Here is a 14,751-nt window from a genome sequence, read left to right as displayed (position 1 = left end):
TCTGTGTTGCTAGAGCTTAGCGTGCATATTCTGTGATTGTGTTTTTTTATTTGTCAGTTAAGGTCAGTAGAGTTGATGTTGAGGGATTTTGTTTACAGGGGAGGGTATTGATGGGGTTTCAGTCAGCACGCAACTTTTGTTGGAACTGTTGGGAAAGTTTTCCTTGGTGGACCATCAAGGGCTTAAGCACCAAAGAATATTTTTTGGCTTCTCTGTTTATGGATAAACTGTTGTGTTTCAGTATGATTTGTGAGCAGATGAACACAATCTCTCAGAAGTAAATATTCTTAAATGTTCCTAGAGGGATTCTAGGCTTTTCACTGACTGTCTCTCTGAGAATAAAATGCAGTTTGCTTTTCTGCTTTCTTTAAAATCCCCAACATTATTTCTCTGTTTTCCTTGTTGTAATGTCTCCATGTGTTTTTCTCCTTCTGTCTCTCCATAGTAAACCACGGCTGCGAGAGCTGCACGGGTGTAAGTGAGTGGCCTGGCTGAACCTCTTCTCCCTCCCTTCATTTCTCCATTAATCCTCCCCTCTGCCCACCCTGTTTCTTGTTGTCTCGGGAACCATGCTGATGCAGTGGCTGGCTTGGTTGGCCCTGCTGTCTCTGGACTGGGCTCCAGGCAGCTGGGCCTTCACCACCACCAGGGCTCAGGGCCTGAGGGGTCGCATCCAGAGAGACCGCAGAAACATCCGGCCCAACATTATCCTCATCATGACTGACGACCAGGATGTAGAGTTGGGTAAGATTGGCACACTTTCTGCTCTTCCTGGAATTCTGTGGGCCCTATTCACTTTTCATGTATTTTGGCCGTATTATTGCCCTACTTAAAAAACTACTTTTTTGTACCGTTGCTATGCTGCCTTAATCAATTTCTTTGTCTTTGTGGGCCTTTGCATCAGGATGTATGTGGTCTTTCTTCACATGAAATATTAAATAGAGGCCATAAGCCAGAGCAGAATGGCCATCTGGCCTATTAACTGCTGAATACTAATAATTTGCCACTCAATGAATTCAGTCAGAAAACATCAGGTGATCTAATTGGACTGAACCATGTTATAAACACAAGTGATTGTCATTTTACAAAAATAATTACATTTGTCATTGTGTGTTTTGGCACAAGCTGCTTTTATCTTAGTATTAACAATGCATGTAACACAATTAAGTCAATGATTCAGCACTGACCTCCATATATTGTCCTCCAGGTTCTCTCCAGGTAATGAATAAAACCCGTAAGTTCATGGAAGATGGAGGTACATCTTTCACCAATGCCTTCGTCTCCACACCCATGTGCTGCCCGTCACGTTCCTCCATGTTGACGGGCAAGTACGTCCACAACCACAACACCTACACCAACAATGAGAACTGCTCCTCCCCTTCCTGGCAAGCTCAGCACGAGCCACGCTCGTTCGCCGTCTACCTCAACAACACCGGCTACAGGACAGGTTGGTGAACAATGACATGCACTTGCATACATTGAAACCTATCTATACACAATGATCAGCATTAAGGGCCTGCTGTATGTCCACCAAAGACCTTTTAATTCAGTGCTTGTGATGTTTTCCCATTAATTAATATGGAAAAGTGGCATTTCTAAGATTCTTATTGGGAACCATGACCATCTCAGTTTTTTGCCAATATACTGTCAATCACCACCAGCTCGAATGTCCTTCTTAGGCATTCTTTATTCAACGTGTTAGTCAGTGAACATTTTTACAGTAAGCTAGGCTCCACTGCTCTGCCTGGCTCTCCGCTGTGAGAAATGCAAACAAGGTGAGCGTGCCAGGTCGCTGTCATCTCTCATCAGACAGTGTCTGTGTCAGTGACGGGCAGGCGTTGGACTGGGCAGCTCAGTGGGGTCCTGTGGGCTGCAGCACGGCCTGCGGTTTTAGAGCTGATGCGTTAGTCTGCAATTAGCCTTCTCTAGGACGGGCTGGCTCCCTGCCCAGCCTATCCGAGAATGCTGTTCAGTGAAGCCAGGAAAAAAAGGAGACAAGCAAATAAGTTATGCGTCACATACACACACAGATAAAGTCAGTCAGAATTTACACAGGTACAGGCATAGGTGAACAATGAAAACATTATTTATGGCCTAAGACTTGGTTTTAAAAGAAACCTTCCTCTATCTTTCCTTCTCCTCTGCAGGCTTCTTCGGCAAGTACCTCAATGAGTACAACGGCTCCTACATCCCACCTGGGTGGCGCGAATGGGTTGGATTGATCAAAAATTCCCGCTTCTATAATTACACTGTCTGTCGGAATGGTTACAAGGAGAAACATGGTGCCGAGTATGCCAAGGTATGTGTTCCTATAACTTCTAAAAACAGGGACCCTTAACTCAATCACTCATTTATTTTCCCTTTATGGCACGATATATAAAGACTTCGCCTGACAAATTGCAGGTTCCACTCCATTTATAAACACAGACAGTGAAGCACTTCACTTATCACAGCGTTGTGATCTAGGCTGGCAGGAATTTTCATTCAAGAATTAAAGGGAATGACTTGAGCTGGAGTCTCCTCTTTATACAGCATCCCTTTATTATGAAGCACCTTACCTCAACATTTAAACAGCATATTTATGTGAACCCTGTGATAAATACCACCCTGCATTTGTTTTTGTCTCTCTTTCTGTCTGTCTGCCTTTTCCTTTTATTTTACAGAATAATTTGGTGCTATAAAACCACAATAAAAAAGAGGGAAAACTTTATTTTACAACTGTCAGACTCTGGAAATGAACACTGTGGTTACAATCTCTTTTTGGAGCTCTGGATGGCATCGGCCATCAATCATCCCCAAATGTTTTTGTAAGAGCTGTCAGTTTGTTTTCGCAGCTCCATGCCAGTATCTTCCTAGGTAGCGTAGTCCTGGTTACATGAAGAATCCATGTGGAGGGTTTATGGTTTGGACACATGTCAAGTTTCAAGATGGCCTGCCCAAAAGATGGGCAAACAAATGTTTGGATTGCTATTCCTCTGCCAACTTGGACTGAGGTGTAAAGTTACCCACAAGCTGAGGCCAAGGTGTTTACATGACATGGGCTTGGTCAGCAGTTTGTGGTTTAAAACCAAATGGACACACTATTTGCTATTTACTGTCAAAAGCCATGAACCTGCTACTACTTGGACAACCACAGGTCCTGTTTAGATTCACACAGGGTGAGAAGTTCATGGTATTCCACACAGAGTGAAGCTGGCAAACCAAGTAATTGTGATTAGATGAGGAACTTGCCCAGTGATTAAATTCAATGAGGTCCCTTTTTGATTTTCCATCTGTAGGAGGATGAGTCCATTGAGGTTAAGGCCTTTGTCGAAGATCTGCGTGACATTTAGTTGAAGAATATGATTCATATAGTTTTTTTCTTCAAATTGCATAACAGAAGACGATTTTCATAAAGACACAAAGTTACACAATTTCAAGCCAGATGTGATATGTTGGTGTCACTCCTAATGAACAAGAATTCAAAGCCTCGACTCTCTGCTGCATTGACAGTCAAACCATGTAGGTTGCTATTCAACTTAAAGTATCAATTTTAATGGTTGAATGTCATTGGGGAAATTAAACCATGTGTGAATGGGTTTGTATTATGTGACACTTGGTACTAATCATCTCCAAAAGGTTCTGGGAAAAGTGATACTCTTCACCTCCTGTTGGCCAGTCATTCCCCATGACACTTTTGCTTCCTTCTGACTTACCAGAGCCTTTAGATGCATTGGCTCATGTTATGGGGAGCTGGCAACACATAGAAAACAAGTATGTCAATGATTCGCCATATGCACGCAATCACCAGCCTCCATGGGCATGTGCAACCGCCAGGCCATTAAAGCTGGTTCTGCTATAAAGCCTATTAATAGAGACAGGATGAATCAGCCAAACCCACTTCTGACATTTCAGGAAAATCACCCTTTACCCTTTCATTCTGAACCTGGCACTCCCTTCCGCATGTGGTGTGCCAGACAACAACTGCTGCCAGCCAAAACTGCAGGTAGAATGGTTAATCTGTTGGAAACTTGGCAAATGATATTGTGATTTTAGTTCAGGGTGTGACCTACTGTACATTCAAAAAGACATACTCCAGCGCCTTTTATTCTGCATGGAATAAAGGTTTCGATATGTCAGACCTGTGGGTTGTTTGATGTGACAATATCACAAGTCTAAGCTCTTAAGAGTAAGCTACAGTTTCATTCATTCAGTTTTCCTCTCTGCCCAATGCCACTAAGTCTGAAAAACAAAGCACTCTGGGATTTTGTGCTTTTCCCATCTCCTGTATACAAGTCATTTTTCTCTCAAGCTCATTTCAGGCTTAAAACGGTTGAGGTTATTGTGTCTTATTTGTGTGTTCCATTATCTCCCAAACTGAATCAGTGACAAGAAGCACAAAAACACAGGGAGTCAAATAAAGCTAAATAGGAGAGGAGGAAGCTAAAAGAGAAAGGGAATGCTTTGCCCAGAGAGGAGTAGAGGATGGGAGCTGTCATAACAACATACCATTTGAGAGCGCCAGGCTCCTCTAACCATCAAGTGGTGTCACATTCAATCGTGCAAAGATTCACTGATGAGGCAACAGCCCATATACTGTATACACATGCACAGACTCAAGCACAAACTCACATTTACGCACACAGGCAAGCTGCCAGCTGTTGACTCGACAAATTGGTAGTGTATTCAATGGCCCCGGTTCATATCCCCACTGGCCCTTGTCCATTTATCTGAAAATGACTGGACGAGGGAAAGCAACATGTCGAGGTGATTGGACTGCAAACGAGTTTTATCAAAGCTTGTGTTGTTTTGCATTTTTCCTCCCTATTCCACCTTCTCTTTTAGCCTTCTTCTCTAGATGGGATTTTTTAGCTCTGCATCACCTAATAAATTCCTATTTATTCACTCTTTTCCAGGACTATTTCACAGATTTGATCACCAACGACAGCACTAACTTTTTCCGCACATCTAAGCGCATGTACCCTCACCGCCCTGTGATGATGGTCATCAGTCACGCTGCTCCTCACGGCCCAGAAGACTCGGCTCCACAGTATGCTGAGCATTTCCCGAATGCTTCGCAGCACATGTAAGTTACATTCAGACTCACTTTATCACGCATGCACTCATCAGGGTTCCTACATAGGACTTTCAACCCTGTAAAATAATGAAAAATAAATGTTCAGGGCCCATATTTACAGATTATATAAGCAGACATTCTGGCAGTTTCCATCTGTTGCTTTATGGATTTTTTTTTTCTTGTTAACCTCCAATTATAATTTTCATGATTAGGTGTATATAGCATTATTACAGTATTCGTGCACCTCGATCCCCAGTGTCCCAGGTTTCTTAGAAGCTGCTAGGAACGACGACTTGGCAAGCGTGACATCAAAATGATTTATCATCTGAGAATAGCTGGAGCACATGCCATGAAGAACACGGATGGCTTTTTTTTTTTTTTTATAGAGCACAGCGCCCAAGCCAAGCCCACATTGGCCTCGTACAACTCTCATTACTGAGTTGAGGCAGTGTTGCAATACTGTGGGTCCTTCCATGGCAACATGCCCTGCCATCTCTTGGTGGGTCCTCCAAAAGGCTCCCAGGATGTTCTACTCCTCTGGGTGGGGGGAGGGGTTGTTGTAGAGAAGTAGATATAAGTTCCAAGACTGCCATTTCTGCTAAAAAAAAAAACCATTTGTTTACCAGCGCTTTCACTGTCTCCCCACTTCCTCCCTCTCACTTTCAAACCCACTTAACATTCTCCTCTGTCTGTTTGCTCTTCCTCACAGTGGCTCTATCTGTTATATCTCTGCGTCTGTCTGTCCCTCTCTCCGTCTTCTCTCGTTTTCCCATCCCTCACCGCTCTCCCCACCCTTCCCTCTCCTCCTGTGAAATTCGCAAAGGACTTCCTGATCCTGTCCATATCAATCATTAGTTTCTCCCCGCGGCTCTTGGGATGAGAGGAATGCATTGTGTGCTCTGGAACACCCTTTGTGACATTATTAATTTATTTTTAGCTCAAGCCTCTGGGTGAAGGGGGTGGAACTGGGGCCCGGGGGTGACTAAAGGGGTTGCCCCAGTGATTGTGTGCTGAATATGTGGCGAGGTTACTGTGGCAGCACGCACAGTCAGTATGAGCGGGTGTTTGTTTTGGTGTTTGTTGACTACATACTTCCATAACAGATTTGAAAAACCCTTTTTTAATGACAGATGTTGTGGAGCAAATTCCTTTTATATATAGGATTTTGTTTTGAACCTGTTCCAATTGAGTTTGAATTGGTTCAATGAGCTTTGGTAATTCTCTACAAAAGTCCCTGGTAAGGTCGACCACTAATGGAAAGATGTCACATGAAGTTTGTCTGGTCTGCCACTTTCTGTCTTTCCAGCAGATGCCATATACCTCTAACCTGTAATGCATAGAGCTGGAAAGAGACTGCGTGGCAGTAAAGGAGGAGCTGCCTCATAAATCAAATGGGCGTCTGTACTTTTGACAGCAACAATAGCAGACGAGGGTTTGATGTTAATGTCATTAACATTCCTCACTGGAGGTGTTTTTACCCTGTCTCTTAGATGGAAGCCAAGCTCTTGACTCATTTTAAACACTATAGATGAAATGCGGTCTCTCAATGGCATGTCTCTTTATAGCGGGGAGTGTATTGAAGTTATTCTGGTTGCGATGTGTCTATGTTAGGTTCTGTAAGGTCAGGAGGCATTCTGGGGTGTACAGCGGGCCTTGGGCTGCTGTAATCCAGTGCTAATACCACAAAAAAAACCACCTACGTTTATGTGACAGGTGGCAGGTGTGACCTCCCCTATGGACTGGCTTCGTTCCACTGACCTCTGCATTCCTGGTTCCCCTTGTGCCCAGGGCCCCATACCTTGGTGGCCCATTGCCCAGAGACAGGTCTCTTTGTGGGGCTTATTAGACCGCCTTGCTAGGTGGGTGAAGAGTTCACCCTTCCCACAAAGCAGGCCTGAGGAGACGAGGGCAGAAGGCAGCTCACTCAATCAGAGCAAAGCAGCTCCCAGCAGGTCTTCATTAAGTATCATAGTCTTGATTCTTTGTCCAGCTGCTTATTAAGTGGTAGAACCTGCTTGTTTGTAGTTTGAACTGGATCTATACAGTTCAGGGAGAAATATTTGTTATTGACACATTATATGCCAACACTGCAGACTACAAATATGACTTAATTCTGGGGATAACCACATTATGCTTGCAGTATATTCTTCATATATTATTTTGCTTTGAACTGCAGAAACCTTGCAGACAGAAAGTCAACTTTATACATAAGTCTACCATTTATCTCTCTCCTTTACTTTACAGCTAATACCGCAGACAGGTGAACAGCTTCTCTCAGTTATAAGTCTCCACAAACAAGACTGCCTCTGCCTCTGCCTCCCTCTTGCTCTTTATCCACTCTTGTTATTCCCCATTTCAAATGACCATGACTTATTGAGCTTTTGGTCCAGAACTTGTTGCAAACTTGACTTTAGGGCCTATTACTTTCTCAAGCAAGTGCCAACCCTCAAATGACTTGTCTGTGCCAAGAGCGCAGTGGAGCAGGGAGACTCTCGTCTCTGTGTGAGGGGAGAGATGGTCGAAGAGAGGTGTGGAAAAACAGCTAAGGTGCTGGCTGCCGAGTATTTAGACATTTCCTTCAACAAACAGAGTAGCTATTGATGCGTGTCAAACACAGTGGACAATTGCGGCACCTGTTACTGAGCAGTAGTTTGTGAAAAGTATGGCATCTTAAACAGGGTCTTCATCGATGTGACGTGCTCCGATAACTCACCATGGATGTTTTTTTTACTTCTATAAGACTTCATCAGGTACACAGTATACATGCATGTTCTCATCCTAGTTACAAGCTTTTTTTTCACATGCCCGTCTCCTTTGTGTCCTCCTACCAGCACCCCCAGCTACAACTATGCCCCAAATATGGATAAACACTGGATCATGCAGTACACAGGCCCCATGAGACCCATCCACATGGAATTCACCAACTTCCTCCATCGGAAAAGGCTGCAGACACTCATGTCTGTGGATGACTCAGTGCAGAAGGTCAGTGTAATTATTAATGGACTTTTTTTTAGGATTTTGATATTCGTTCCTGTAAGGCATTTTCTCTAAACCTATTATCCTCACTCATTTTACTTCTTAGGTGTTTGAAATGCTGGAGGAAACTGGAGAGCTGGACAACACTTACATCATCTACACAGCTGACCATGGCTACCACATTGGTCAGTTTGGATTAGTCAAGGGCAAGTCAATGCCTTATGACTTTGACATCCGTGTGCCGTTCTTTCTGAGAGGACCCAACATTGAGCAAGGGGCAGTGTAAGTCTTAGTTACAAGTAAAATCATAATAAGAGTTTATAAGCTTGCAAATTACATTTTCTGTGCTGTGTGTATCCTGATCCTTGGGTTTGTTATTGATCATCACTGTATGCATTTCAGAAGATAAACTAAACTTTATGTGCATGTACTTCCTCAGAAACCCTCATATGGTGCTGAACATAGACCTTGCTCCCACGATTCTCCACATTGCTGGGCTTGACACCCCTCCAGACATGGATGGAAAGTCCATCCTTAAGCTGTTGGAACAGGAAAAGACTGGCAATAGGTCTGTATGGATCCATTAAGCCATTCTGTAATAGATATTATGTACAGTAATTGCACGGGTGCATGACATGTGCAACAGTCCTATTCGTTTGCCATTATAAAATGCAGATTTCCATAGCCAAAATAATTGCTTTTGCTCCAGCTGAGCACAAAGTGGGTTGGGGGGAATGTGGTGGATTTTCCATGGCTGAAGGACTTTGGTTTGGATTCACTGAGGTTATTCTTCTGAAGTAGAATCTGTTTGCAAGTTAAATAATTTGTTTCCCCAGCGAACAGCAAACCCACTGTACAAACAGTGTCCAATATTAATCAAAAATCAATATCCTCTACTCAGCATGAAAAAAGCACCAAAGCAACAGCTATTGCTGATATATCTGCACTATTAAAGAAAAATAGAAAAACATTTCCATTTCCAGGGCCACATAAATAACAAGGATAATCAATTTAATGCTCAAATAGCATTTACACTATTGCCTTGAACCCACAAGGTCTTGAGCTCGCTATGATCAACCATAATATTACTGATGTAACTGATGGAGAGTTGATAGGCCATATGAATTTTTTTAACTTTGTGCGTTGTTGTTTTCCCAGATTCAAACCCAACCGGAAACCCAAAGTCTGGCGGGACACATTCCTGGTGGAAAGAGGGTAAACTGGGGTTCTTTATTCCCTTTCCACACCACAGGCACATCCATGTCACTGCAGCTCATTGTGTGTCACACAAAACCTGACAAAACATTTCAGTGAACCCGAAATGTGCAAGGCTCAACAACGTTTCCTATTCCAGCCACACGGCCACTTTTCCCAGTTATTTGTCATCTGAGAGACATTTCCTGACCACAGTCGGCTTGGAAGGCAGTGGTGGTGGATGAGGTCGAAATATTCAAAGTTGTTTGGTAAAGCTGGCAAACTCTGACAGTTCACGCAAGAGGCGCTGACACGTGTAACCAGGTCATTTGATCATTTACTAAAAAAAAAAAAGCCTTTGTCTTTTAAAGGGGCCTTGCATGTATCAAGCACATAATCGGGGCCCTAAATCTGACTTGGCCTGCTTTTCGTGCACTGGCAGAGACAGACGGAAGATAGCTAGACACACGCAAAATAAACAAAGACTAGCCAGGCTCAGGATGATGTTACCTGAGGAATGGCTGGAAGTCTCACACTCAATCCGCTCACAGGACATGTCACCAGCTCCCCCAGTGAGGAATGCAGCAGCCACGCTATAGCCAACGCTTGACTGTTTCCCTCAAGACTGTTTTCTTTGTAGTGCACGCAAATCACACACAGCACATGCTCTCTCACAAACCCTGTCGGTTCTTTATTTAACCTGTCCTCTGCTGCCTGATATATGTTGCAGTAAATGATACCGCCGATCTGACAGCCCGCTTTTGTTCACTTAACGTGTTAAGCTGTGGTAATGCCAAGGGTTCACTGACAGAAACTGACAGCTTGGAAAGAAAGCATCCCATCAAACTTCAAGTCTTTGAATAATACAGGTGCCCAAGAAAAAAACCATAGGTTCAAATTAAATAAATAGGGGAGAGGAAAGACATAGGGGCATTTGGTAGGAAACTGAGGGGGAAAAAGCAGTAACACTGGTTGAGGCCAGATATTACTGGCAGCATGTGTAATGATACTTTATATTACAGCATGTCACGTTCTCCCAGACAGCTGCTGTTTTTCCCCCGCTATCATTTCCTCACAATCCCTTTCTTTTTTCCGAAATCGCTGGCTTGGCCCTCTCATCTCCTTTCCACTAATTTGCTCATTTGCCAACATCTGCAGACACGCATCCAAGAGTACAAAAGAAGCACTCGTTAGCTGCTGCAGTGCATACAGATCAGTCTCCTGCTGGCGCATGTTTGTGTGACAGAAGAACTAGTTGGTCTGTGGACTGCTGTGTATGAAATGAAAAGAGTGTAACCTTTGACATGTGGGGGCTTTAGCTCTCTTAATCCATTCCTCCATTAATCCACGGTGTTTATAAAGGCTGCCAGCTCGTGCGCCTGTCTCCAAATACTGAGATTAGCCTCCACGGACCTCTCACTCTGTTACTCAAGCACTGATGTAGCAGCACAAACACAGAGTAGCTAATGTTTTTTGTCCAGTTCTCTCACGGCTCATGTGATATACTCTATGATATAATATCCTCCCATGACCTTACAGTACCGTTCTTTTGAGCCTTTGAATTGCTGGCAGACAGCTGGGGCTGACTATGTTGTTTGAGAATCTAATAATCTGCATAATGCAGGCACCAGGGAGTGACATCGACAACAACTGTTGGCTCTTTAATCACCCTTGGCTAAAGGGTTGAGACCACAGCCAAGCCAGTGTGTGAACATTGGCTGTTTTCCCTTGGAACAGAGCGCCAGACGGGATTGTACAAGACAACGGCCCTAGTCTTGCAGGGCACAGGTTGTTCTGTGCTTCGATGTCGCCGTCATACTGTCTGCGTGTCGCGGGAAGCCAGGCCACATTGGCAGGTTGTTGGGGATGGTGTGCAGGGGATAGGGAGGTTGGCACGGCCTTCAGCAGAGACTCAGCCAGGCCTTGTGGTAGTAGCAGAGGAGAAAGTGGCAGCGCAGTTGAACGTGATGCCGAGCCAAGGTCAAACAGCTTGGCCTGGAGCTGAGCGCTGGTGTGAGGCTGAGCTGCAATACATGCCCAGACCCTCTGGCACACAGAGGTGCTACATAACGTATCCATTCACTGGCCATGACCATGAGAAGCACATAGGACTGACAGTGACAGAAAGTAAAAAACAGGAAACAGTGACTCAGTTCAGTAATACTTAATAATTTAATAGTATATTGACTCCCTGAATAAGTCTTTTTGTTGATGCGGATTTCCTCTTAATTGTGTTTACTTGTTGTGTCGTGCAGAAAGATCCTGAGGAAGAAGGAAGACTCAGTGAACACTCAGCACACCAACAGCCTTCCCAAGTACAAGAAGGTCAAAGAGACTTGCCAGCAGGCCGAATTCCAGACACCCTGCGAACAGCCTGGACAGGTAAAACAAACACACCAAATGTGCAAATGAAATGAGCCCCTGATATCCACCAAGGAAAGTTTCTTCAGTGTTTTTTTTCTAACTGTAATGAGTACCACTCTTGATGTGGCTTCCAAGTAGTCTGTTGAGCTATTCCACAGAGCCAAAAAGTGAAAAAGCCATTTAAAGTGCATCAGTTGGCTCATAATTGGATCCTTTTGCACTGTTTTGTTAATTTGTTGGTACTTCCCTTTCATCTGAGCCCATTAATTTCCTGGCAGCAGCGGCCAAGTGGTACAGTATGTGGCCTTGGAGCACGCAGACCAGAACAATACAAATTGTTACAAGTTTGAGGTAGCGTTAAATGACATGCAGGGTTTCTGAGGTGCTGACTAATGCAGTCCAGATCCAGTTTATGGCCACATAAATGTGTGTATGAACAATCAGTTATTAAAGACAGCAATGGAGCAACTCTAGTTGAGCTCAGCAGTGTGTTGTAAGAATGCATGTGAGGCTGTGAATACAGTACAGTCCTCCTGTAATAGTGCACAAAACATTTGTCTTCTTGTAGCTGTAAGCATTTACAGTATACATCATAATATGTTGCTGCACAGCATGAAAGATAAGGTTTGCTCATAAGTGGCCCGTCTGGCATGATTTAACATGACCTCCCAGTGAGCAGCCTGAGAGCCAGCAGTGTTTGTCTTACAAAATTACAGGGGAGATGGTTCTTACAAACAGCAGGCAACTGCTTTATCACTCATCTTCATTTTGTTCTTATCTCTCTTTTTTCCCCACCGCGTCTTCTGTATTTTAGAGTTTATTGTTTGCCTTTAAAATCCAACTCATCTCCCAGTTGCAGTTAAAAAAACTGAAGCATTGGGGTCTTCATAAAGGACATTAAACCTCAGTCTTGATCCCCGATTAGGTTAGAATGAGAGAAGTTGTGTCTTTTAGAAAGCATTGGAAGTTGCTGCCTTTTGAATATGAAGGCATGAACTTGGTTCAGCAAAGTTTCTGTTGTGTTTTTGTCGCCAAGCTTTTGCGGTCCTTTGGAATCAATCAAGTGATAACAGTATGGGTTTGTTATGGGCACACCAGATTTACTCACGAGGGACAGAGGGAAATCTCTGGTACTGTATAGTTTTGGGGGTACATACTTTGGGTCTTTCACCATCCGGACATGTTTCAGCTTGCATTGTCATTCATGCCTCCTCAGTTTCTCCTCCATCTTTGCAGTCCTGCTGCTGCAACGGTACTGTTGTGCCTGGAAAGTACTCACAGGAGGGAGAGTGAGAGAGAAGGATAAAGAAAGGGACAGAGATTATTTTCATCCCTGAGTGACAATACATCTCTCTCTCTCTCTCTCTCTCTCTCTCACTCACTCTATCTCTCTCTCTCGGGTCTTGTCTAATGCTGCTATAGCAGCTTTGTTTAGCCCGCAAGCTCTCCGTCACTATGTGAGCCTTCCAGAAGAAACCTGAGCTGCTTTATGGCCCTTTGTTTGGACCCTCGTTCCCACACTAACCACTGATCATCCTTCAGCACTGCGCTGTACAGATGTGTCTCCTCCATTTATACAAGACCTAACCAGCGACACAACTCTCAGCAATTACCTCAGCTTTCTTTTCCGAGTGGGAATAAATGTTGAGAAAGACACAGGAGATGTAGGCAAGTGCGTGGGCATGGATTTATACAATTACGTTGGTGACGCACTTGGCAGAGACATACCCCGTGTGAGAGTGATAGGGGTTTCCTCTTTATTTCCTAGACACCAGACAGCCTCAATTCATCTCATGTGGTCGTTTTGGTTTATCGTTCCTGCTGCTTTTGGATGCCATTCTTTCCCACAGACTGTGATCCGCCTGCTATATCCGTCAGAAGTATGTGTTTCTTAAGGAGTTTGTGAAATTGAAACAGAGAGTTTTTCACTTATTATTGGCTCTGTGTGAAAATCTGCTCATTGTTAAAGTAACATGGACATTTCCAAAAGAGAAACAACTCAAGGACACAAGTTAGCAGAGAGGATTTTATTTCTCCCTGTTTATTTCTGCTGTGGTTGGTTGTTGTGCAGAAATGGCATTGTGTGGAGGAGATCACAGGAAAGTGGAGGATACAGAAGTGCAAAGGTGGTTCGAGAGAAGGCTCCAGGAAGAGGGCCCGCAGCCTGAAGCCCCGCAGCAGTTATGACAACAGAGAAAGGGGCTGTGACTGTGGGGACACACTCGTCCCCCCCTCCAGAATGGACCGCCGCTCCCAGCGCCAGTTATCTGGCTCATCAGGCCATCGTGAGTATACATGAATCTTTTAATTTTAACTATATTATTGGATAATGTCTGTCAATCAAAACCATTTGGAGAAAAATATAAATACAAATTGCAATATGTCCTGCAATTTGTTCTATGGCTGTTGCTTTGAGTGTGTGCGCTGTTGAGATTGTGATTTTGAATTGTTTGTTGCCCTCTAGTGTTCTTTAGAAAAGGTGCAACTGAAAGTGTGAACACAGATAACCTTTTTAGATGCACTCCAGAATGTGAGTGTATCTTAAAATGATCCTTGACAGCAGAAACAGTCAGAGTTGGACATTTGGGTTTTATACATCAGGAACACTGAAATAAGGAGTACATAAATGCATTGCTTGACTCAAGTTTTTTAAATCATTTTACAGGTTATCGTCCACGTTTTGTCCACACCCGGCAGACCAGGTCCCTGTCTGTGGAGTTTGAAGGTCAGATATATGACATTGACCTCCAAGCAGATGATCAGTCTGCTGTCCGCCGCCGTGTCATCTCAAAGCGCCACTACAACCCAGAAGACCCCGAGTTTTATTTGGGGTCAGATGATGGTTCAGAGGAAATGCTGGCGGATGACACCAATGCTGTGGGATACCCAAACTCTGTGAAAGTTACCCACAAGTAAGAAGGCAGCCTCCCTTAAGTATCTCAGTAATGACTTCACATGCAGATATACTGTATGTCTGTCAAAAGAGCAGTGCATGACAGGCTTCTCTGCATCTGTTCCAGGTGTTATATCTTGATGAATGACAGTGTTCATTGTGAAAGAGAAATCTACCAGTCCTCTAGAGCCTGGAAGGACCACAAGAGCTATGTGGACCATGAGGTGAGTGTACAAAGCCCACACACACACACACACACACACACACA

The 14,751-nt window shown here is 43.9% G+C and overlaps 1 protein-coding gene across 1 annotated transcript in view; it reads left to right on the top strand.

Moving 5' to 3' along the window:
• The window catches only part of sulf1 (sulfatase 1), a 36,087-nt gene that overhangs the window by 13,101 nt on the left and 8,235 nt on the right, over nt 1–14,751 (top strand). Inside the window, 12 exon segments of the mRNA XM_054622562.1 lie at nt 446–744; nt 1,208–1,447; nt 2,148–2,299; nt 4,896–5,065; nt 7,888–8,038; nt 8,139–8,314; nt 8,472–8,600; nt 9,191–9,247; nt 11,482–11,608; nt 13,662–13,875; nt 14,256–14,502; nt 14,611–14,707. Coding sequence (XP_054478537.1) covers nt 570–744; nt 1,208–1,447; nt 2,148–2,299; nt 4,896–5,065; nt 7,888–8,038; nt 8,139–8,314; nt 8,472–8,600; nt 9,191–9,247; nt 11,482–11,608; nt 13,662–13,875; nt 14,256–14,502; nt 14,611–14,707 — 1,935 coding nt within the window. The 5' untranslated portion in view covers nt 446–569.

The sequence above is a fragment of the Anoplopoma fimbria genome, chromosome 21, assembly GCF_027596085.1.
Source record: "Anoplopoma fimbria isolate UVic2021 breed Golden Eagle Sablefish chromosome 21, Afim_UVic_2022, whole genome shotgun sequence".
NCBI lineage: Eukaryota > Metazoa > Chordata > Actinopteri > Perciformes > Anoplopomatidae > Anoplopoma > Anoplopoma fimbria.
The sequence above is the reverse complement of the archived record's forward strand: the minus strand, read 5'-3'. Positions and strand labels throughout refer to the sequence as shown.